Source organism: Arachis duranensis, chromosome 9, assembly GCF_000817695.3.
Source record: "Arachis duranensis cultivar V14167 chromosome 9, aradu.V14167.gnm2.J7QH, whole genome shotgun sequence".
NCBI lineage: Eukaryota > Viridiplantae > Streptophyta > Magnoliopsida > Fabales > Fabaceae > Arachis > Arachis duranensis.
The window spans coordinates 110,338,676-110,362,518 of record NC_029780.3 but is presented as its reverse complement, the minus strand read 5'-3'; the positions used below and the strand labels follow the sequence as shown (position 1 = coordinate 110,362,518).

The window sequence follows — 23,843 nt, the reverse complement described above, 5'->3', positions numbered from 1 at the left end:
TTTTTTAATATGATATGATATGATATGATATGATAATAATATGCTAATGCCATGAGTTATTCTAATCATAATAAAATTCTTTTCAATACATGGGTTATTCGGTTATTCTGTACTTATAAGTTTTTTTAATAATAATAATAATAATAATAATAATCTACTTAATTTATTAAAATTAATTTTTTTAACTAATGAAAATGATGTATCATTTCTTGATGAGTTTTTTTCTCTAAAATAAAAATATTAATCTTTAATACATTTACATTTATTATTTATCAATTTCTTTTATTTTTATTTCTTACATTTGTTAAAGATTTTTTTAATTATTGTTATTTAATTTATTTATTTTAGATATTAATTATTAATAAGTCTTCACAATTATTTTTCAACTATTAGTATTATTGGTATATTAGTATATTTTTAGAAATATTAGAAGTGAGATGCAATTTTTTATGAATTTTTTTATTTTCAATATAAAAGCGCTACTTTCAATAATATTTACTATCTTTTCAATCTATTTTAAAAAATATATATTTTTTATAATTATATAAAAATTAATATTTAATACATTATTATACTAATGTCAATCATTAAATATTTTTAATCATTCTAATTATTATATTAATTTATATAATTCTAATTCTCAATCATTATGTAAGTTTATATACACGTTGATACAAATTGATACTAATTATTAGATTAATTATATAATACTAATTGTTGACCATTAATATTTTTAATTATTATTTTTCAATTATTATTTTGATTAAGATATTAATAATTAAAAAAAAACACAATTCTATAATTCTAATTGTCATAAATATGATACTAACGTTGATAGTGGTAAATTGATATTGATATCAATAATTAATTTTTATAGTTATTTTTGTTCTACTAATTGCCATAAATATGATACTAACGTTAATAGTGGTAAGTTGATATTGATATCAATAATTAATTTTTATAATTACTTTTGTACTACTAACCTAGGTTATATATAGTGTTTCTTTTGCGATTTGTGAGTCTAAATCTAACAGGTAAAGCATTCTTTTTTTTCTAATTTGTTATTCTTCTTTGATTGAGAAATTGTTTTCAAGGAATTTTGTAGGTTAAGTTCAAGTCTCATTCCCTCCATGCTTTCTACGTTTGTCTGAAAATATTCGAAGTGGAGCATCTAATAAGATTGAATTTTCTCAATTTACGTTTAATTTTGGAAAATTCGTTCAAAATTGAAGATGCAATTTCAAATATTGGTACTATATTTAAATTTTCTTTTCTTAAACTTTTGTATTAAAATAATTTTATAACATACTGTGATTTTTTCAGAAACTACCAGCCTTCTGGTGCATCAATTCAATGTCATTGAGAAAAATAAAGGTCAATTTAGTTTGACAATTTTAACAAGAAGATAGTCTGAATTTGTACAGATTCTAAATGTTCGATTTTATGATGTTATTTCGGTTGGTTGTCGTTACTAGAATGGCTCTAATCTATATGTATCTAATGACTAGAATAGATTAAATATTATTAAATAATTTAGTTCTAATATTAGTATTTGATTAAATTAGTTTTAGAGAAATTTAAATTGTTGCCTCAATTTATATATTATGACTATTCTTTTTAGATATGTTATTTTTAAATTTTTTAATATGAAATTTCTTTCTTTTTTATTTTAAGTTTATTTTTTTCTTGAATATATGTATCACCTTTTTTTATTTTTTGTATTTCAGATTAGTAATGCAATTATTAAAAGAAATATAATTCATCAATATACTAAAGTGATTAAAAATTTAATTATATTGTATGGACACAAGATTGATTAATTAAAGATTAAAGCGTGGAAAAAGAAAAAGAGTCTCAATACGTGATTTTGTTTTTTTTGCTAATGTATAAAAATATGCAAAAGAAAAAAATATAAAACATCACCATTTAAAATAAAAATAGTTAATCATCATGCGTATGAAACGGGATTGAGAAATATGCATGGATAGAAAAAATAAAAATTATTGCATGATTGTAGAATAAAAAATAATCATATATATATATATATATGAAAATAATCATAACAAAAAAAAATATATATGACTTAAATATTTTTATGTAAATTAATATATATGTATATATAAATAAGAAAATATTTAGAATTATTTAACAAAACTAATATATACGTATACATAAATAAAGAAATTACTATAAACAAATTATTATAATTTATGAAGATTACACATATGATGACATTAGTAATAAAGAATAAAAAATTATCGATTGATTGTAGGCTCAAAAAAATAACTATGATAAGAAAATAACTAATATATGTGATTTAAATATATCTACATACAATTTATATATATGTATAAACTAAATAAAAAATATTTAGAATAAATATATTCTGAGAATAAAAAAATCCACTTAATATACTAAAATTGGGTTTTCCTCCAATTACTAAAGGTTCAAGGGTTATTACCTTACCCAAGCACCAATGAAGCATGATTAAGCGTTTTCTTCAAGCTAATCGGATTCTATAACATAAAAGAACTAAAATTTCAACACCCACTTATACAATTTTCGAAAATTTAGGGAAGGAAGAACTGAGATTAAAACTGAGACTTCCTTACCAAATTAGGCACTGGGCTTTGTAGAGCTCGTTACTGCGGATGCGTGCCCCAAGCGGTGCATCAATCAGAGTTCGGAGTTGGAAGAAATGTGAATTTGAAATCAATGCAAGGGTTTGAGTTCTTTCTCCCTTGTTCTCCCTCCCCGGAATGTGTTTCCTTTGGTTTTGGGATGAAATGAGCTGAAGCTCATTGGGTTAAAGGAGTGTGGGTTGGGCCTTGAGCCCAATACAGGCCCGATTTGTCTAGTTCGGCTTAATCTTAGGCCAAATTTTTTGAAATTAGTGTCAAAATTCTTATTTTAATTAGCTCTATCTTATTAAACAATAGAATTCATATTTCTAATTTCTTTTATTAAAAATTAATTTATTGATTAGTTATTCGCTAATTTTACGGGATTTACGTATATGAACATTAAGTATCAAAGCAATATGATAAAATATATTAGAGCAACAAACAAACAAATATATATATATATATATATGATATTTTAAGTATTAATTATTGTTATTTATTAACTTATTTTAGGTATCTAATTATTAAAATATTAGATATTAATTATATCCTGTTTATAGTGTTAAGACTTTAGAGATAATTCCAATTTAATTTTGAGTAATGTCGGAAGCAAATATTTAAACTATTAGTATTATTAGTATATTTTTTAAAATATTGACATATTATTAATATATATATAATAAGTAATAGTGAATTTTCTCTCACATATTTATCATTTAAAAAATTTATAATTTTGACATAGTCTTTATTCTATTTTTTTTCTTTTTCATATCTAATGGCTACTGTCTACTATCTTATCAATAGTATCACCTACAGTAAATTATACGAAGAAAAAATATGAAAAATAAAGACCAGAATTATAAGGCTATAAAAAGTCCCATCCAAGTTGACAAGAACAAGATGACTTACATAAAAATAGTTCTTTTACTAAATTAGTTGATTCTTTTACTAAATTTTTTCAAATAATGCTAAGTTCAATTTATAAATAGAGTTTAATTTTGATATACTGACAGTGTAAAATGTTTTACACAATCGTGCAATCACATCCGTTCTTTTGTATGACCATTCACGCATTCAATGTGAAAAGTAATTATTTTTACTGATGTGTCATTATATAATTGGATGCATGTGTAAAACTACTTTACATTGTCAGTGCATCAAAATTAAATTCTTAAAAATATTTGTAATTCGTATTTTAAGTTAATTTTATAAGTATGCATGCCATTTCACAAGTTAAAGACAATTCTTTTTAATAGCTTTGTAGAAGCTGATAACTTTTATATTTAATTTATTTTGTAGTAGTACGATAAAATTTATTGTTCAATCAAGAACTATTTGACAAAAATGTTTGAGAATGAATTGGTATAAAGGAAGGTCTATGTCTTTTCAAATTTTGAGATTGAAGAATCAAGCGGAATTTAATTTCTTATATTATTCACTCATCTGTTCTTAATTTGGTATTTTTAATTTAATTTTTTTTGTTCAATTAGATATTATTGGACTCTTGAGTGGAAAAGAAAAACTTATATCATGGTAAAAGATAAGGAGAAGTGACCAGGACATTGTAATTGATATTCATGATTTACAGTACGTATGTAAAATTTTAATATTTTAATGTGAATATTTTTTTTAGTAATAATTATGTGTTGTAGTGCAAAATCTTTTTTTATATATATTACTACTTATTTCTCTTAATTCTCGCTTTCATTTAGAAATGAGAAAAAAAAAATAAGATGCACATTGTGATATCAATTTATAATCTAATTAATTGATCATCTATGTGATCACTAAACAACCAAATACATAATTATTCTCTAGTTTACAAAATTTAACAAAGACATTGGTAAGCATATTGGTTTAGTATTTATTTATGTTATATTTGTAATCATATTATATCTATTTTTATCAATATATGTTTTTTTAAAAATATCGTTAGTGTTAGCATATGGTGTATTAAATAAATTGAATGATAGAAACACGTAACTATTTTTTTTTCAGTCAAGATTTAGAAAAATATATATTATAATGTAGACTTGCAATATCAGTATATTAATAGTGAAGTGGAGAAAAAATATAATATCGTATCAAATTCTTTTAAATCATAATTGTAATTTATGATTGAAATCATAATTTCAATATTTTAAATGGGATAATTTTATTTAAAAAATTCATAATTCAAACATAATTCTTATACACTTAATAGTTACATTTGAGTTAATATACTTAATATCATATTTAAAAAAGAATAAACAATATACATCATATTACTTATTTATTAATTAAATTATTATAATTTAAATTAATTTTAATAAAATAATTTAAAATTATAATTTCAATTTTATCACGTACATAACACGGAACATGACACGGGTTATTACCTTGTTGATATATTATTTTAGAGACACCATTAGATAGGGAAAAAAAATACCCTAACCCTAATCAAATGAGTAGTTTACTATATTCCTAAACAGCTAGCTAAAGTGTCTAATTTAGCCGCAAAATATAATAAAACAAATTAATTAATATTACTGTAAACTGAAAAAGAAAAATTGTTCACGAGTTGAGTTGAGTTGAGTTGAGTTGAGTTTGTGATGTTTCTCTATGAAGCTCTAGAACTCGACAACATTTGTAGTTGTGCGTGTGTTTTTCATAGTGAAGTTGGTTTTCGTACGCTGAACTCCATCCCTCTGCAATTCGATCGCTGCATTAAGGTCTGTCACCTGCGCCTTCCTTTCTTCTCATTCTTGCTTCTTTGTCGGTATCATTTTTGCTGAAACTCTCTTAATACAACAGGGAATACCCATTTCTCTTAGCTTTAATTTGTTCCCCAATTGTTACGTGGCTGATGACTCTTTACCCTGTTGGTCATATTTGACACTAAAGTTTGAATTTTTGAGAAAGAACTTAGACATTATAGTTACTTAGGTTTCCTTTGTGTTATTGAAATTGATTTGTATTTTTATGAATTAGCCTGAACTCTTTAATCATTTTTCAAAACAGGTGTTAAGAAAACCTACATGAAATGGGCTTTTTTGGTTTTTAGAGTTTACTTCCTGAGTGTTGAAGTGTTCTGTTTCTGAATTGTGATGTTTCTTAGAAACTTTTTCTCAATCAGTGAAATGAAGGATGGCAGAACCTGCATATACTGTGGCATCTGATTCTGAGACCACAGGAGAGGAAAAGTCATCTTCAACTTTTCCTGAAATTGCCATTGGAATTGATATTGGCACATCTCAATGCAGCATTGCTGTGTGGAATGGTTCCCAAGTGGAGCTTTTGAAGAACACAAGAAATGAGAAGATAATGAAGTCCTATGTCACTTTCAGAGATGATCTACCTTCTGCTGGAGTTAGCAATAACCTTTCACATGAGCATGAAATGTTATCTGGATCTGCAATCTTCAACATTAAACGATTAATTGGCAGAACTGATGCTGATCCAATCATCCATTCCTGTAAAAATCTCCCATTTCTGGTTCAGACATTGGAAATTGGTGTCCGCCCATTTATCGCTGCCTTGGTGAACAATATGTGGAGATCCACCACTCCTGAAGAAGTGTTGGCAATATTTCTGGTGGAGTTAAGAGCAATGGCTGAAGCTCAATTGAAATGTCCAATAAGAAATGTAGTGATTACAGTTCCAGTTTCATTCAGTCGGTTCCAGCTAACCCGGGTTGAACGTGCTTGTGCCATGGCCGGCCTTCATGTCCTCAGGCTGATGCCTGAACCAACAGCTGTGGCTTTGTTATATGCACAACAGCAGCAGCAGACATCTAATGAGAATATGGGCAGTGGTGGTGAGAAAATCGCCCTCGTTTTCAATATGGGTGCTGGTTATTGTGATGTCGCCGTGACTGCTACAGCCGGAGGAGTTTCACAGATAAAATCCTTGGCAGGAAGTACCATCGGTGGGGAAGACTTACTTCAGAATGTGATGCGCCATCTCTTGCCAGATTCTGAAAGCTTATTTAGGAGTCACAGTGTCAAAGAAATCAAGACGATTGGCTTGCTTCGACTTGCAACTCAGGATGCAATTCATAGGCTTTCTTCTCAGTCCAATGTCCAGGTTGATATAGACTTGGGAGATGGACTGAGGATATGCAAGGTTATTGACCAGGAAGAGTTTGAGGAAGTAAACAGAACAATATTTGAGGAGTGTGAAAGCCTTATTATCCGGTGCTTGCAAGATGCGAAGGCAGAAGTTGAGGATGTAAATGATGTGATAATTGTTGGTGGATGCTCTCATATTCCAAAGGTGAAGAATCTTGTTAGTAGCATATTCAAAGGGAAGGAACTTTATAAAGGGATGAATCTCTTGGAAGCTGCCGTCTGTGGCGCAGCAGTGGAAGGAGCTATTGCTTCGGGTATCAGTGATCCCTTTGGGAACTTGGACTTGTTAACCATCCAATCAACGCCTCTTGCTATTGGGATTCGAGCTGATGGAGGCAATTTCGTCCCTGTAATACCTAGGAATACTGCAACCCCTGTGAAGAAGGAGCTAGTATTTACCACTCTTCATGATAATCAAACCGGGGCATTGATTATTGTATATGAAGGTGAAGGAAAGAAGGCAGAAGAGAATCACTTGCTGGGATATTTTAGGATAATGGGAATACCTTCAGCACCAAAAGGCATTCCAAAAATTAATTTGTGCATGGACATAGATGCTGCAAACATGTTGCGAGTTTTAGCTGGTGTTGTGATGCCTGGATCACGACATCCTGCAATTCCTGTCATGGAAGTGAGGATGCCAATGGTTGATGATGGGCATGGTTGGTGTGCTGAGGCTCTAAATAGAACCTATGGTTCTACACTGGATTTGGTAACTGTACATACAAAGGGATAGGGAATAGTGATGTTTAGCATCATTGTAACTCTTTTGGTGCTATGTTTTATTGTGTTTCTGAATACTTGATACACGTGCAATTGAAATGTAGCTCAAACAATATGAAAGGTAATTGTAGAATTCAGTTAAATTAGTTGCAGACCTGCCTGGGGAGCCGTTAGAGCTATTAGAGTTCAACTGATTTTTAGATTGCATAATATATATTTTGTTTTTATGTATAGTGCAGCACTGTAAAAGAAGCGATATTAATTGGATCTTAATCTTCTCCAGTTTCTAAATCAAGAAAAGCTCTCTCACCCTCAATTTCTGTCACTCTCAATATCAAATTCTCTCTTGCTCTTAAGTCTCAACCTCCCTGGCTCCCTTTCTCTGCTCTCTTTGCAATTTCAGCAGAGTTCTTTAATTTCTTGCTGCTTAAGTTGCTGTTACCATTTTACATGGTATCAAAGCTTTCGATCAAACAAATGGCAATTAATTTATATGACTAAATTAAGTGTTTGTGACTTGTATTCTGAGAATGCAAGGGAATCAACACTTTTGGTAAAAAAGAAAATGAAAAGTTGACTAGCTTTTGCTCAAATGCAAGAAAAAAATGTTGGTAATATGTTCAGCCTCGTTGCTCGAGTATGGCTTAGAAAGTTGACTAGTTTATTTATTAAATGATTTAAGTTTAGCACTTAAAAAGTTTCAATTCAATTTTATATTTTAATTCATATTTTTTTTATATGGTCTTTGAATTATTGTTACTTATCCTTAATATTCATGCTAAAGATCAGAGGTTGAGATAAACAAGAAGGTAAAAATTCAAATCTGTGACTACTATAAGTCAAGTGGGTTCGTGGCTTTGTCGAATATGAATGGGTTGACAATGCTGAAAAGGACTAGGAAGTTCAGAACCTCAATAATTTCATTAATTTGAATCTCATTTTGCAACATCCAATCAGTGAGATGCTTGTTCTTAAACCATGTGTGGATTAATGATATAAAAAGTGGGGTTTGATTTAAATATGATTGCAACAGATGGTTTGTTTAATGTGTACGATGTTATAAAAACATGTTTGTTTAGTAGGAAAGTGATTATGTACATTGGAGGGCTCCAAAAACCTACAAAAGAAACAAGGAATAAAATCCAAAGAAGGGTGGCATGGGACAGTTGTAGTAGTAAGAAAACACATAGATTCAGAGAGTAATTTGTCCACATTCACTGAAACAGCAGAATCTCGGGCTAAACTCCAAAAGCCCAGATTAGGAAGATGTGAAAGCTGATCCATACACACACACACACACACACACACACACACACATGATTTTGCTAACATCATCATCATCTTAGTTTCTTCTACTAACTGAAGCAGCTAGCCTTGATTCCTAAACGACGATTGCTATTGGACAATCCTTCATTTTATTTTACAACTTTCATGTCTCATTTCCCAACACACCAAAACCTATATTTCAATTCACTCTTATAGATTCATTTATCATTACTAATAAGGTGAGATTTGGTAACAACTCACCTTTTATAATTGGATTCAAATTCAGTAGAATGTAGCATAAATGAGACTGTATAAAATCTATATTCCATAACAATAATTGAGTTGTAAGTTTATATGATATCTCATATCTTATGTCTACATGTAATATTTTTGGTTCCAATTCAAAGATGTAAACTAGTTTATTTAATTTTTAGTAAAATAATACAACTGTGTTATATAATAACTACCATAATATAAGTCAATCATCAATCAAGTACTTATATAAATATACGAAAGAATCTCGTGTTCACATTTACAATCAAATTTGACAAATACTATAATCAAAATTTATTCACAAATATAATCAAAATACAACTAAAAGTATAAAATTATATTTGTAATTAATTTTTATGTTCATAAAAAAATTAGTTATTGTTAGAATATATTAAGATCAATTAACATTCATTAGAATTATTTAGCATATCTAAATATTTATTATAAAATATTACGTCTTTGTTATTTCGATTCTTTTAACACTTATAAATAATTAAATACTCTTCTATATTGTATATCATTCCAAACAACTTGAATATACACAAATCTTTTTTAACAATTATTTTAGTAATATTAAAAAAATATGTATAAAATATATAAATATTTAATGACGGACTTTTAGTGTTTATATTTTATAATAAATTTTAAAATCAAATTTGTCTAAGTGGTAGGTATTTTAGTATGTGATTTTTTTTAAAAAATATTAAAATATCCTTATTCATTGTGAATTTAGTTTGGTTTAGTCGATTTTCTTATAGTGTGATTTAAATATGGCTTATTGAAACAAAAAATAATAATAAAAATACTATATATTTATATATTAAAACTAATTATCAAATATTTTTAAATAAATATATATAATTTAATTTATTTTTAATACATATTTTATTTTAATAATTAATTTTGATCATTAATTTTAGTATTAAAAAAAATATCACTTAGTACTGGAATTGGAATAAAGAATGGTGGCTTACCTGAGCTGAAGTGAACTGAGTTTGACTTCTGAGTTCTCACTGAGACAACAAAACCCCGACACATATTCCTACCTACCCTCTCAATCTCATCGTATAACTCACTCTCTCTCAAAAGATAAATAAATCCAACCACAACCATACAATAATATTCAACATTTCAAACTTGTTCTCCGATCCTGTTTCTCTTATTATATAAAGACAAGGTCCAACCCCCATGTTGCTACAAAAGATTCCATTTATACTACCCTACTAATAAGTAATAAGGCAACAAAAAAGAAAAGTGGAAAAATTAAAATTACAACGGTGTTTGTGGTTTTCATTTTGAACCTTCGCCGTTTCGACCACGCTCCCTTGTTCCCATAAATTATGAACATGCACGCCATTTCACACCCCGCTCAGCACGTCGTCGTTTTTTGATCACAATTACAGTAGTAATTAACGTATTTAATGAGTGCCATTTCCCACTTAGTAATTTCATTTCAAGTCTAGTAATAGTAGTATATGTTGAGTTCATTCAAAAAGAAAGGGTGCAACAATTAAGAGTTAATTGCGGGTGTCGTATATGTTCAGTTCATTCAAAAACGCTGTGACATGGACACGTGGCGTCGTCTGAGATGTGGAGAAACGATTGAGATGAGCCCACCCAATGGGGGCCGCATCTTCGATCTGTACACCATCTCGTCGTACGGCCTACGGTAGAACTTCAGGTACGCCGAGAACGATTCCCTGCATCTCTCTCCCTTCCTCACCTGCCCCTCTCGCCGGAAGAACGCCGCCGGAGACTGAAGGAACGACGCCACTCCCGCTCGATGCGGCTCCGTCACGCGCTGCGGCATCGGCGTTGATGGGAACAGGTCCTTCCTCGTGGCAGCTGGGCCGTTGATGCTGCCACGTGGCGTCCTGGCGACGGGCGATGCGAAGGAGAGAGAGCGAGCGTTGAGTGGCGAGATGAGTGCTGGGCTTGTGGGCCCAACCTTGGATGCTGACGTGTCGGTAAGGCTTAGGTACCAGGGCTTGAGGGAGTCCAGGTGGTGGGATACGGTAAATGAGAAGCGGGACGAGGAGCAGGAGCCAATCTTGGCCGTTGATTTGATTGTGGATGGATCGAATCGTAGGGACGAGGCTCGAGGGTACGTTTCGAAGTGGCTCAAGTCCATGGATTCTTCGAACTCCAACGATGACACCACTGTTACCCACGCTGATAACTCCACGAACGGGCGAACACCCTGCACCCGCACAAGTACTGTGAAATTTAAATTTAATTTGATATAATCTTCAAAACGGTAGATATTTTATTAAGATATAGATATTAGATACGTGCACTCATTTTTCATATAGTCAAATTTTAATAGTAACTAATCACATGAAAACATGTTAAATATCTTATTTGTTTTATCACAAGGCAGAGAGTGTAGTGGTTAGTGGATAGATTTGAATTTGAGATAATGTAAAAAGGAAAAGTGGGAAGTGGTAGTGGATGGCTGGGGCAGACCTAAAAAGGAAAGGATCGGAGATAGGAAGTGGTCCGTCCGGTCCATATTATATATTGAAGATGGTCAAACACATGACATGCAAGTGGCACATGGGTAACAGTACATGGTAGACTTCTAAAATTAGGCATGTAAGGAATTTGAATTGGTTAGTTATTTTCTCACCTTCCACAAGTATGCGAAAAGGGAGGGAGGGTCTATCACAAACGCTTTGCTTAGCCGGCCTGGGTAGTACTCCGCCACTATTTTCAGTGCTCCCACCAACATGTTCATAAATGCAGATGCTGACCTGTAAAAGCCTGCCCCCACTAATATTGTTATTTCATCTTAAAAGGGGTGTTAGTGCAAGCTAAAAAGGAGGATCACTACACTATACCATTATTTAAGGAAACAATAAAGATTGATTGAAATAGAACAATATACAGAATATTAATAACAACTCCATTTCCCGATATTACCCTTTAGCAGTAAACATGGCAACTAATGAGGGGGGGCACTCCGGACATTATCTGCGACCCATTCAGGCTCTGCCGGGATTCATTGTATCCCCTGCTATCTCATTTATTGATTCTGATCCCTCAATCTTTTCTGTTTCACCCCCCCTGATTTCATTTCCCCTTTTACTCCTTTATTTGTTTCTTTCTCATTAATTAATGTTAGCTTCAAAGGGCAATACAGGGATTTTGGGACATGTGACTGACCAATGTGCACTATACCTATACTACTACTTACTTGCGTCGAAAAGCATCACAAATTCTTCTACGTTTTTTGGCATCGTTGAAATTGCTACCTCCATTGTGAATACCAGCAAGCGGGTCAACCTTCATAAGTTCAAAAAAATATATAAAATTATAAGCTAGTAGTAAGATATCAAGAATAGTCAAAAAGAATTGTTCTCGTGTTTGGTAACTTACAGTTTTTGAGAATGTAATTTGGTATAGTCTTGTTTCATCCGAAAAATCTGTCACCAATTAAAAATAAAGAATAAATTAAACAATTCAAACCAATTCAAGTCAGATAAATGAAGTACTGAGATTACCAAAACAGGTCTGGATTCTTCATCATGACCAGCTACATAGGCCAGTCCATCAGCTAGTTCAGCTGAGAAATCATCAGCTATCAAATATTCTGCTTTTCAAAAATTTAAAAACCGAAAATTAATAATATTATTATTATTTCAATAAAAAGGATAAAAAAATCGAAAAGAAAAGGACAAAGAGATTTGGTATTTGGGTATGATGCGAGAGAGCGGTAATGATTTCTAGGGAGTAGGGTGCGTGTTCTTTTTCTTTGACGCATAATTCAAATAAAAAAAAAAAAGAAAAAAGTAAAGCAAGATTCAAAAACTAAGAAAAAGAGAAGTGGATGATTGAAAAAGTAACTGAAAATGCATATACGATACCAGTGACAATGGTGTCTCTCCATGAAAGGCATGCCCTGAGTTGCTTTGCTGCCTTTTTCACATTACCACCCTTGGCTTTCAAAAACCGTTTCACACAACCATAGTTACAGAACTTCTCCTGCACAACCATAATAATAAAATCAGTAATAATTCTATATCATATTGCAAACAGTAACCACCTCATGAAGAAGATGAGTGAGAGAGAGAGAGAGAGAGAGAACCTGCTTGAGAGTGAGAGGGGTTTGTTTTCTGATGATCTCAAGAACAGCTTCAACTTTGGCTGCTTCCTTGCGATCACTCTTCTGCTCATAATCATCTTTCTTCCCCATATTTAAACGCACGTAATCAATGTGTGACGGCGCTCTCCGATGAACCGAATAATGTCCAACACCACAAACAACAACAAGTACTGATATTATTATTCCCAACTTCTGCTTCACGCAACCATCATAAATCAATAATAGTAAACAACCTAGCTTCTATAAATGGAATTCAAACTCAGAGAGAGAGAGAGATATAGAGAGAGAGAGAGAGAGAGTTATGGAAGTGAAAAACGTTGAATAAATTGAAGAAGGAACATAGAGGCTCTATTTATTATGATGAAAACGACATAAGTTAACGGCGTTTAATTTGTTTAGCGCTCAAAGGCTAAAGGGCTTCTTATTTTTTGAAAAAATGAATGAATAGTCGTTAGGAAATGTCAACGGAGTTAGTTTGTTGCATGTGTTAGGGTTGAGGAGAAAACAGAAAAGTGATTGTAAGTAAGGGAGGGTCAATGTGGTAAATTAGAACGCAGCTAGCTAGGGTCAGCAGATCAGAGACCACTCACCACCGCAATGATATTGATTATTAAAGCCTCATCCGACACGGATTCTTAACAGAAAACGCCCTCTTACAATCATTAATCAACCATTTAATGCTTCTTAATTCCTTGTTCCCTTAACTACTTATATATTGTACTATTATTTATTGTCATGTCAATCAACCGGGACACTTATTAATTAAGGTCTCAATCTAAAAATGTTAACCCTTAATTTATGGAATGCCATAAATAATCTAAGAGTTCATTGGTGCTCTCTCTTTGTAATTTTTAGTGTGTTTGGATTATGGTTTGTAAAAAAAAGTTCGTATAAAATTAAGTTTGTAAAATTGATTTTGATTACAAGTGAGTTGGTATTAATGTGATTTATATTTGGTAATTTTTATTTAAAATGAATTATAATAAACTAAATATTGTTTAAAATATTACATTATTTAAAATTACTTTTAGATGAAAAATTATAAAAAAATATAAATTTAAATAATTATTTTATGTTATTTTATAATTTTATTTTAGATATCTAAATAAATTTTAATTTTTTTAGTACTTTCAGTATTCTTTATTCTAATAGGATTAATAAAATCATAATACAAAGCAAAAAAATAATTTATACAAAAAAATAACAATAATAGTTAAAAAATTCATATAAACAAAAAAATAAGAGTTTTATAAAAAATAATAATATAAATGGGAGAATATTGGAAAAAAATATTATAAAACAAATAACAAATACATAAATAATGAAAGACACAATTGGTACATAGAAATTATTTTTAGTCCAACTAAAAAAAGTGAACGAAAAAGCAAGAATTTATAACTTCTGTTAAACGAAGAGTAGAATTCAAATGACAAAAAATTGTCAAACATACAAATGAAGCGTTCAAGAGATTCAAACGCACTTCTCACTTCTCTGACGCGTTTGCCAAATACACAGACAAATTCCTAAACCCACTAATTACTTGGTCCCCTTTACAATAATTAAGTAAAACAGGGAACTATATAGATAGCTAAGTGCTACCTTAATTTTAATTTTACAATTTGAAGTGGCCTTCCTTAAATTTTAAATAGAGAGTGTAGTGCAACTTGAAATTCAAATTACTTTTTTTTTATCGGTACTATATATTAATGAAAGAATACAAAGTACATGTATATACACAAGCAGTAACTGAATATTAGTTACCCATGTATATTATTTTTACCGTAATAGATAGAGTATATATATGTATTTGTTTGGGTTTGAAAATTAGGGTCAGATGAGCATATGCATATGCATATATTCCTTTCCTCATTATTAATGTGCAGCAGGAGACAGCAGTAGTAGCGGCAAAGAGGCATCGATTTTTCACGATGACAGTTCAATAATGATATGGTAGAGGAGTAGTAGTAGTAGGATCGGATCGATTAATTAGGACTGAGACTGTAGTGTGTGTTGTGATTTACATGCATGACATGAATAATGAATCAAGTAATTTTTGGGAAAATGGAATGCATGAGACGATAGAGATAGAGATAAGAGGCCAAGACACGTGAACGGATATTGCGGGATAAGTAGAAGTATATGATTAGTGTGTATATGTCTCCATTCCAATAAGATTACATCTTATTTTGTTTGTACTATATACTAATAATAATTTCACTTTCATATATACTCATTGCAATAATGGACTATATCATGTTTCTTCTTCCACTCCTACTCATCTACTATATATAACTACATCTACCAGTTTCAGAAATAATAAATTCAAATTCATAGGAATTTGTGTGTATTTTTAGGTGGAAACTTAGGAGCAATCGACTTCACATCAAGTTGATATCTGAGAATCATTAGATAATTTGACTGATTTGACTAAATTTTCATCTAACGACTTTCAGATATCAACTTCGCATGAGGTCGTCTTCAACTGAGTTTTTACCTTAAATAAAACTCTTAAATGATGATATGATACTAATATTTTTCAGTTTTGGTGTAATAATGTTTATTTGATAATTAAGTTTAATTTTCAAGTGTTAATCCAATCTTCAAACTTTTATTTTTTTTATATATATTGAAGTGGTGGCTACTGTAAAATAATCATGATCTCACTATATTATTTTATATAATTAAATGTTCAGGTTTAAAAAAATAAACCTCGGCTGCTATGAAAATGATTGAATTAAAATTTTGTTCCTATGTATATGCATGATGAGGCATGTTACTTGGTGTAAATAAAGTATGAAGTGACTTCCTAGAAATGATGACAAATTGTATGTTTATAATCCTTTAACTTTGACGTAGGTGCGAAAAAGAAGTAACATATAAATAGAGAAAAGATGGGTAAAGATAAAAATGGACATCACCATGCTTGTCTTAAGGCTTTTGTGTGTCACTTTTGGAATCATAATTTTTGTTATTTTCTATACTCAACATACATGCATACCTATATCTATATATATGTAGGTGTATGTAGGTGTCTATAGCTATAAGATAGCATTCAATCACAAATTCACGTCAATGATGTCTATGGTTTCACCTATGTGAATTATGGTTTACTACAACCTTTGCGTGTGTGGTGGTGAATTGAAGGAGTAGTGAACAGTGTTGTGTATGTTCTTGGCGTAGAAGTAGAAAACGGTGAGTCCAACTTTTTGGTATCAGATTGTTCTTATTGCATGGCGGGTTAAAGGGAATATTCATAAACCGTCACCGCCATTATTATTAGCTGTTTAGATTTGATGGGAGATTCTCGTCCTTTTATGTGCCTCCTCCAAAAGAGAAAAAGGTTTTATTCTCTGCTCTCTCAAATCTGAATTTTCGTGTGAAGAATCATTTGGATGCATGTATGCAAGATATAATGTATACACATACATTATTTTTATTTCTTTAATGATTATTCGCGCCAGCCTCGGAATCTCATATATATATATATGAAAATTAAGATGTCGTTAACTTTGATAAGATTTGATTAAATTTTAATCTAATAATTTTCAACTATTAATTTTATATATATTTTCATCCTCTCTTTCTTGTGAGCATTTTGGTGCCCACCAAGTGCTTGTGAATTTGCAAATTCCTTCAAACAGTATTGGCACTCAAACTTCTTCTCATTATTATTATTAGTGGTTGTGGTTCTTTGATCTTGTGCTGTGGTTTTGTCCCCTCCTAAAGAAACTGAGTTAGATGATGAATTCACACTTTCATCTGATCCTTCTGTAGTGTTAGGATCTTTCACACTGTTTGAAGGTGGATTCAGCTCAAATCCAAATAGCCTTAGCCTCTTCTCCACAGAATTATTGCCATTTTCACAATCCCATGTGGGAGAAAGATCACACACATCCCTTTCCATTTTTTTCCCTCTCTCTTAATTATTAGGTTTGGGGTGATATTTTGAAGTAGAAATGTACTATGATTAGTTGTTTGGCATGTGTTCCTTTTATAGAAAGTTAGAAACCTCTTAGGTTATATCATGCATTGCATCTATTAAAATAACTTTAATTTAGTATTTTTTTAATAAAAATGTTCTACGTATACAAAAAACCAATTATTAAATGAGTTATCATGTATTTGTGTATAAATATAAATATTATTTAATTTATTTTTAATATATATTTTATATTTTAATATATATTTATATTAATAATTTATTTTAGTATATACTTAACATAATTATTTATTTTACTAATATTAGCTAATAGTAAAAGCAGTTAAGGGCTAATTTACTTATTTGAATAAAGTACTATGATAATAAGTAATCAAATTTACTGTCTTGTTAGGAGATATACAAAACATAAATATTTGAAAATTCAAAAACTACACATTTATAACTCATAACTCATGTTGGTTGATTATTGATTTTTTTTTTAGGATTTCATATTGAATTTACCTTTTCCATTATGAATGAAAATGAACAGGTAGGCATAGTAACATTATTAATTATTATATAAGAAGGATGCATAGTAATGCATGATGAAATAAAGACGCTCCATAAATGACTAGATCTCATGAATACAAATCTGATTAATTAAACACACGCACGGTGTTGCTAGACACAAGGAGAACATTGTTCCAAAGGCACAAATTTTGTAGTACTATAGTAACTTGGTTCCAAAAGTCAAAACCTTGATACTTGTCCTTCCATGCAATTTCTAAAACACATAGTTAATTAAACACTAAATAACTCTTATGTTTATAGAAGTCCAAGCCCCGTTGTCCTCACGGCGGTGACCCACCAATAACACAGAGAGAGTGATTAATTAGATTGATTAATTAGATTCATCCCCAAGACATTCTCTACATGTCAAATTTTTTATTTTGAAATTGATATAACAATAATAGTGATAGATTGTTTTAGTATATCGTCCTCTTAGTAATTTAATTTTTAGACTTGAAAAAGTTAAAGTATCATATCATATTGCATAAGCATAAAGTATTAATATATATATTTTTTTATTGATATGAGATAATTCTTATAAATCAAACTAAACCAATTTTTAGAATTAAGTCTACTTAATTTAAACAAAAGATAAAAATATCTTTATATTTTCAAATAGAATTGAATTAAAAAGTCAACTTTTGTTAATTAACCAACTTTTTAAATAATTTTTTATTCTAAATTATAATCTTAAATTTTAAAATCTAAATACTAAACTCTAACTTTCAACCCTAAAACCTAAATTTTTTAGACATATGATATAACTAATAAGTACCAGATCTTTTTCCTCGTTTTTTCATAAATGATTTCTCAATTGGTTATTAATTATACTTAGCTATCAATGTTTGCGTTGTTTAAATAATGGCGTGTCTAGAAGTAAGTAGCCCCATTTCGAAAGCCAAAGTCAATATGCTGAAATATATTGTATATAAATATTAAATAAAAGATAATAAAAGAAAGGCGAATAAAAGCATATACTCGTCTGTTAACTGAGAAAAGAGTGAGATTTGTGGGGTTTAGGGAAAGTAATCACTAATCACCATGCTCAAGCGCTATTTAGGCTGCTAAGTTGGTATTTCCAAAGTAATCTTGTAAGCTTTATCGTTCTGGTTAAACTAATACTCACAAAGCTGGAATTTAGTGTGACATTTCTTTCTTTTGTCCTCATTCAAGAAATCGAAGCTTGGATTCTAGAAATAAACTAGTATTTTAATACAATTAATGTTAAACTTAATTTGGGGTCAGGTTGGCATAGTTGTTGACCTGACTGGTTAATTATTATTATTATTATCTTTGTCTATGGCGGAAGAGAAGATGAATAGATATATATCATTAGTTTCACATCATATTAATTAAAATAACATAATAGATAGTTTAATTAGGTTATTAATTATTTAATTGTCTATATTCTGCCTTTATAAAAACAAGAAAGAATATATTTAATTAGTTAGTACTTTTTCTGTTTTTTTTATTTTTATTTTATTACAAAACTGTTTTTCAAATAATTAATAAAAAATTTATAAGCGTCAATAATTTTTAATATTTTTTTATTATAATTTATTTAGTACAAATATAAAATTTATTAACTCGTGTATATAAATTTTAAAAAAATTAATATAACTACAAAAATTTGAACTTGTAAAATAAATTAATTAGTTGGGATGACAACCGATATCCCCTCTCATTTTATTTCAGTTGAAAAAAAAAGAATAAATATCTTTTTTGGTTTTTGGTCTTTTTCTATAAGATATATCGCATCCTAATTATCTTTAAATTTTAATTAGGCTTTCATTCATCAATAAAATTGGACAAATCGACTTCTGGAATCAATTGACAACGGATTGCCTGTCTAACGTATTAGATAGAGTCTGAGGTGTCAATACCAAATGTCATGTGTCAATAAGAATGGTTGCAGTGACTAAAATTCCCTTCCCTGCAACTCAAACATTGTCGCTTCATTGAAGTATGCCACGATTCGCTGCATAGTGCCACCATCAGGGGAAGAAAATTAGGAAATTCGATCATATCAAGCATTACATCTGTATTCTCAAGACTACCAACAGTTTGCACAAGTGAGCAACAAATGGATCAAGGCCAAGCTCCTTTCCTCTAATTTCAGCTCTCTAATAAAAACAAAAGAAAATGAAAGATTATAACTAGAAAAGGTTGATCAGATTGGAAAGCTCAAGCTTCATCCAAAAAACTGAAGGAAAGGAAACCCTACCAAAAAAACACGTTAACAGAGTTACGAGAAGGAGAGAAAGAAAATCTAATCGCTTGGTGGGTTTTGTAATTGAAGAAGAATGGAGACGAAGTCCCACGAAAATTCCAAAGCTTGCCAATTGTAAATGTGTAAACATAAGTGCTAAGCCACGAGTTTGAGTTGCACGAAGGGGTTTTTTAGTCCCTACAACTATTTTATTAACGCGTGGACACTTAGCATTGACACCTCATCAGAATTCACTAGACATATCAAACAAGTAATTCGTTGCCAATTAGTTGCATTGTAGGAGTCCATTTGTCTAATTTTATTGATAGCTAGGAGTTTGGCTGAGGTTTAAGGATGATTAGAATTAGGGGTGTTCATTAATCAGATAATATCTACAGATCCGCAATATTTATCCGAATTTGATAAGCAATTTATGGATATTATCCGATCCGCAAGAAGATTGGATCACATCCAATCTGATCTGCACTCTAATAAGATCGGATCGCGGAATCCGCACCTAATAAATAAAAAACAAAAAATAAAAAATATATGGTGAATGCTACCATGTCCTCTCTAAAATAAAGGGTAAATTACCCCTTAGATATACAGTGCTTATAATTATAATTAAGTTGAATGTTAATCATAATAATTAGGTATATGTTCTCTACTTTTTTCTCTTTTTTGTGATTATTTAAACTTAGTTTAGTACCGCCGGTCTATGGTGGTGGTGGTGGCTGTCACCAAGGTGCATGTACGTATTCAGCTTGTTACACGTGACAACATATGTGCTATCGAGGTATACGGAGAATCTTTGCTATATAGGCGCCACTCCTTTCCAACCTCAGGGTACACTCATTGCACCACCTCCACCCTCTTCTGTATGGTGATAACATTCTTGGAGTTCACTATCTGCAAAACTTTTGTTCTATGAAAGTGATTAAATTCTTGTGCATAATTGTCACCTCATCTTGCAAATTCTATTGTCTGCAATTGAATTCGACTTGATCTCCACCTCATCGACAACAATGTCTTAAATCTCATGAGAATCCGAATCTACCATCATTTGAAACTTGTATTTGACATCATCAACAACAATGTCTTTAACTGTGTTTATGACTTGAGGATTCAAAGAATCTTCTCAAATGTCTTTATGACTTCTATCATCACAGATCATAAACTCTTCTCTACCTTCGAGTGCATCAATTACATTCGTAAAGATATCTTCCACTTCATAAAACTCATGTGGTAAATCACTTTTAATATATATATCATAACGGGATAATTTAACAAGTATTGTTGGGAGAGATCTATAGATAAATTATCAAAATGATAATTAAAAATTTACATTGCTAAAAACATAATTTTGACAAATACCAATACAACAAATAACTTTTTTGAAAGATTTAAAAATACAAAAAAAAAAAACAAAAGAATAATATCATTTTTCAATAAGTGACAATCAACAAACTACTAATAATTTGTGTGCTGGAATTTTTTTCAGAACATTTGGATAACCATTTAAATTGTGAATATAAAAATTAAAACAAAATTTGATTGTTAATTTTTTTTAAAAAAATCCAGTCATTTGGAACAAAAAATGAAAAAAAATGTTTATATATTATTTTCAGTCTTTCGAAAATTATTCATTGTTGATAACTTGATACTTTTAAAATATTTTTATTAGTTACATAAATTTTCAACCACTTGATACTTTATCCTACGTATATTTATCCATGACCCTAACCTCGCTAAAAACTCAGAGTGAAATTAGTTATTAGCATCTCAATGGAAGCTTGCCCACAAAATAAGCAAGGGTTTAAAAGGAGTTTTCCTTATATAATAAATTACAATTGTATTAATTAAGTGTATACTAAAATTAATTATTAAAATTATTAACTATTAGTATAAAATACATGTTAAAATATAAAATATATATTAAAAATAAAATAAATAATATATGTATTTATATATAAATAAATTGTAACTAATTTTAGTGATTAATTATAGTGTATAAATAACAATTTTAAATAAATTAATAATCCACGTTAAAAGAAAATGAGCTTAAACTCCCATTATTCCATGTGAATAAAAAGTTTAAAGTTGTCCATGCGTGCTCAAACTTTTTTCGATCTTAAAGACATAGAGCCAATAATTTGTTTCCATTTTCGACCTAAAGAACCATATCACTTTACATAGCTTCTTTCTCTAAAATAGAAAAACATTTGACTAATTTAACTACTTTGACGTTTTTCTTATTAACCATATGGAAATAATACATGGAAGACTGTACCTCCTTTAGTGGCGCATTATTCAATGGTCACTAATTAAGCGAAGAATATGATCCGACTGAAATGTATTATATATAAAGATAAAGATGTGAATAAAAATGTTACAAGGACTTAACCATCAGAAAAAGCAAAAGGGGTAAAGGGTAATTAATTAGTGGCAAGAACCCATCATTTTACAGTTGCAGGATTCAAAGCTTTTTGCATTAGTGTGGTAATAATGAATGTAATTGTTGGAGCACCCCATTATTTTGTCCAAAGGATGAAGATGATGATGATGATGATGGTGGTGCTGTGCCTGTGAGGAACTACTGTGTTGTTGATCAGTGGATATTGCATTTGTGATCTGTTCCTTTGCCTTTTTTCGTTGCTGCAATTTGCATATGGACCCACCGTTGCAAAAATTGCAATTGCATTCACCAATATATATCCCTTCCTTTAACTGTTACATATATTTTTTTTTGAAACAGAGGAAGCTCAACACTGTAAAGTGGAGCAAACAAGTTAAACAATAAAAATTACATGGAAAATATAACATATGAGTCTAAATCGACAATGCCATCAACAATCCGCAGAAGCACTAGCAGACCATTCATTGTAACTCTGGATTGTTCTCCTTATTACGAAGTCAACACCTGTTTCCTTATCATTAAAGATCCTAACATTTCGTTCCACCCAAATATTCCAGATCACTGCGAAGAACCCAGTCAGTCTCCTCTTCTGTTCTTGTTTTCGCTTATGCCAACTAGTCCAACTCTCAAACAGTTCTCTAACGGTACCAGGAATAACCCAATCTTCACCAAAGGATCTCAACCAACTGCACCACACCTGCCATGTAAGGTCACAGAGAAGAAATAAATGCTTGACCGATTCTACCTCCTTCTTGCAAAGAACATAGATATTATCAGTTGGCAAAATAACGCCTAGCCGGGTCAACCTCTCCTTGGTATTAACTCTACCAACAAGCACAAACCATCCAAAAAGCTCAATTCTCGGAGGTACCACTCCTCTCCAGACGGCACTTGTAAAACTGTAGCTCGTTACCTCCGCTGACAGAGTCTCCGATTGTAGGACCTTCACGACAGAGTTGGTAGAGAATATCCCTTTACAATCAAACTTCCAAACTATATGATCCTCTTGCCCATCTGCCAATGTCACCGTCCTTAACCTCTCATGAAGCTGGTTGACAAGCTCCAACTCCCATTGGAACAACTCCCTTCTCCACTGAAAATTCCATATCCACTCGAGTCCATCCCAAAAACCACAATCCCCTATCATAGACCCTTGTTGGTTTGAAATAGAAAATAGTCTTGGAAAAGTTCGTTTTAGGGGCTCACCTTGCAGCTAGTTATCTTCCCAAAACAGGGTGCTCCTCCCATTCCCTACCTCCCTCGCTAGGCCAGTAAGCAGTTTGTCCTTTAGCCGCTGCTCCTTAATGTTCAAATGACAAATGTCTTTCCATGGCCCTCCTCTACTCGACAACTACTGATTTATGAGCATTTCATCAGAGTTCAGGTTGTTACACGAGCATACAATCTTTTAACTGTTACATATATAAGTTAATTATTTTGAAAGATGTAAAAAGAATGAAACACACAATATCTAATGATGCTAAATTGTATGGCTATCATATATATATATATTTTGCAGAAACTATGAATCGATGGCTTCACTGATATTTGTTAGAGCTATGACGATAATTGATATGTGCAGTGGCATGCACAATTATAATTATACCAGTAAGTAGCAGAAAATAAGTA

General features: G+C 30.7%; 3 protein-coding genes across 5 annotated transcripts; 1 reads left to right on the top strand and 2 right to left on the bottom strand.

The window, feature by feature from the left end:
* The first annotated feature begins 5,192 nt into the window (after positions 1–5,192).
* LOC107467092 (heat shock 70 kDa protein 8-like) lies at positions 5,193–7,599 on the top strand. Of its 2 annotated transcripts, none has more exons than XM_016086129.3 (2): positions 5,193–5,335; positions 5,740–7,599. In XM_016086129.3, exon 2 carries the CDS (start codon positions 5,751–5,753, stop codon positions 7,467–7,469), a length of 1,719 nt encoding a protein of 572 aa, XP_015941615.1. In that variant the 5' UTR covers positions 5,193–5,335; positions 5,740–5,750; the 3' UTR covers positions 7,470–7,599. The 2 variants fall into 2 exon arrangements, with proteins under 2 accessions (XP_015941615.1, XP_015941616.1); XM_016086130.3 differs by having other exon boundaries at positions 5,722–7,599.
* Positions 7,600–9,967: 2,368 nt separating this feature from the next.
* On the bottom strand, positions 9,968–13,383 carry LOC107467077 (uncharacterized). 2 transcript variants are annotated; one of them, XM_021131233.2, is made up of 7 exons: positions 13,083–13,383; positions 12,862–12,979; positions 12,499–12,587; positions 12,374–12,420; positions 12,192–12,280; positions 11,625–11,767; positions 9,968–11,195 (listed from the first exon to the last, which is right to left on the bottom strand). In XM_021131233.2, exons 1-7 carry the CDS (start codon positions 13,188–13,190, stop codon positions 10,545–10,547), a joined length of 1,245 nt encoding a protein of 414 aa, XP_020986892.1. In that variant the 5' UTR covers positions 13,191–13,383; the 3' UTR covers positions 9,968–10,544. The 2 variants fall into 2 exon arrangements, with proteins under 2 accessions (XP_020986892.1, XP_015941594.1); XM_016086108.3 differs by having other exon boundaries at positions 11,625–11,758.
* Positions 13,384–22,644: 9,261 nt separating this feature from the next.
* On the bottom strand, positions 22,645–23,361 carry LOC107466863 (uncharacterized). Its single transcript, XM_016085872.1, has one exon. It carries the CDS (start codon positions 23,359–23,361, stop codon positions 22,645–22,647), a length of 717 nt encoding a protein of 238 aa, XP_015941358.1.
* Positions 23,362–23,843: the final 482 nt, after the last annotated feature.

Bases quoted from the DNA above. Each gene is read 5' to 3' on its own strand.
- LOC107467092 (XM_016086129.3), top strand. From the start codon at position 5,751: ATGGCAGAACCTGCATATACTGTGGCATCTGATTCTGAGACCACAGGA.
- LOC107467077 (XM_021131233.2), bottom strand. From the start codon at position 13,190: ATGGGGAAGAAAGATGATTATGAGCAGAAGAGTGATCGCAAGGAAGCA. The intron at 12,588-12,861 runs GTATCGTATATG...TTTGAAAAGCAG, and splicing joins GAGAGACACCATTGTCACTG to AATATTTGATAGCTGATGAT. The intron at 11,196-11,624 runs GTGAGAAAATAA...GTGCGGGTGCAG, and splicing joins TTTTCGCATACTTGTGGAAG to GGTGTTCGCCCGTTCGTGGA.
- LOC107466863 (XM_016085872.1), bottom strand. From the start codon at position 23,361: ATGATAGGGGATTGTGGTTTTTGGGATGGACTCGAGTGGATATGGAAT.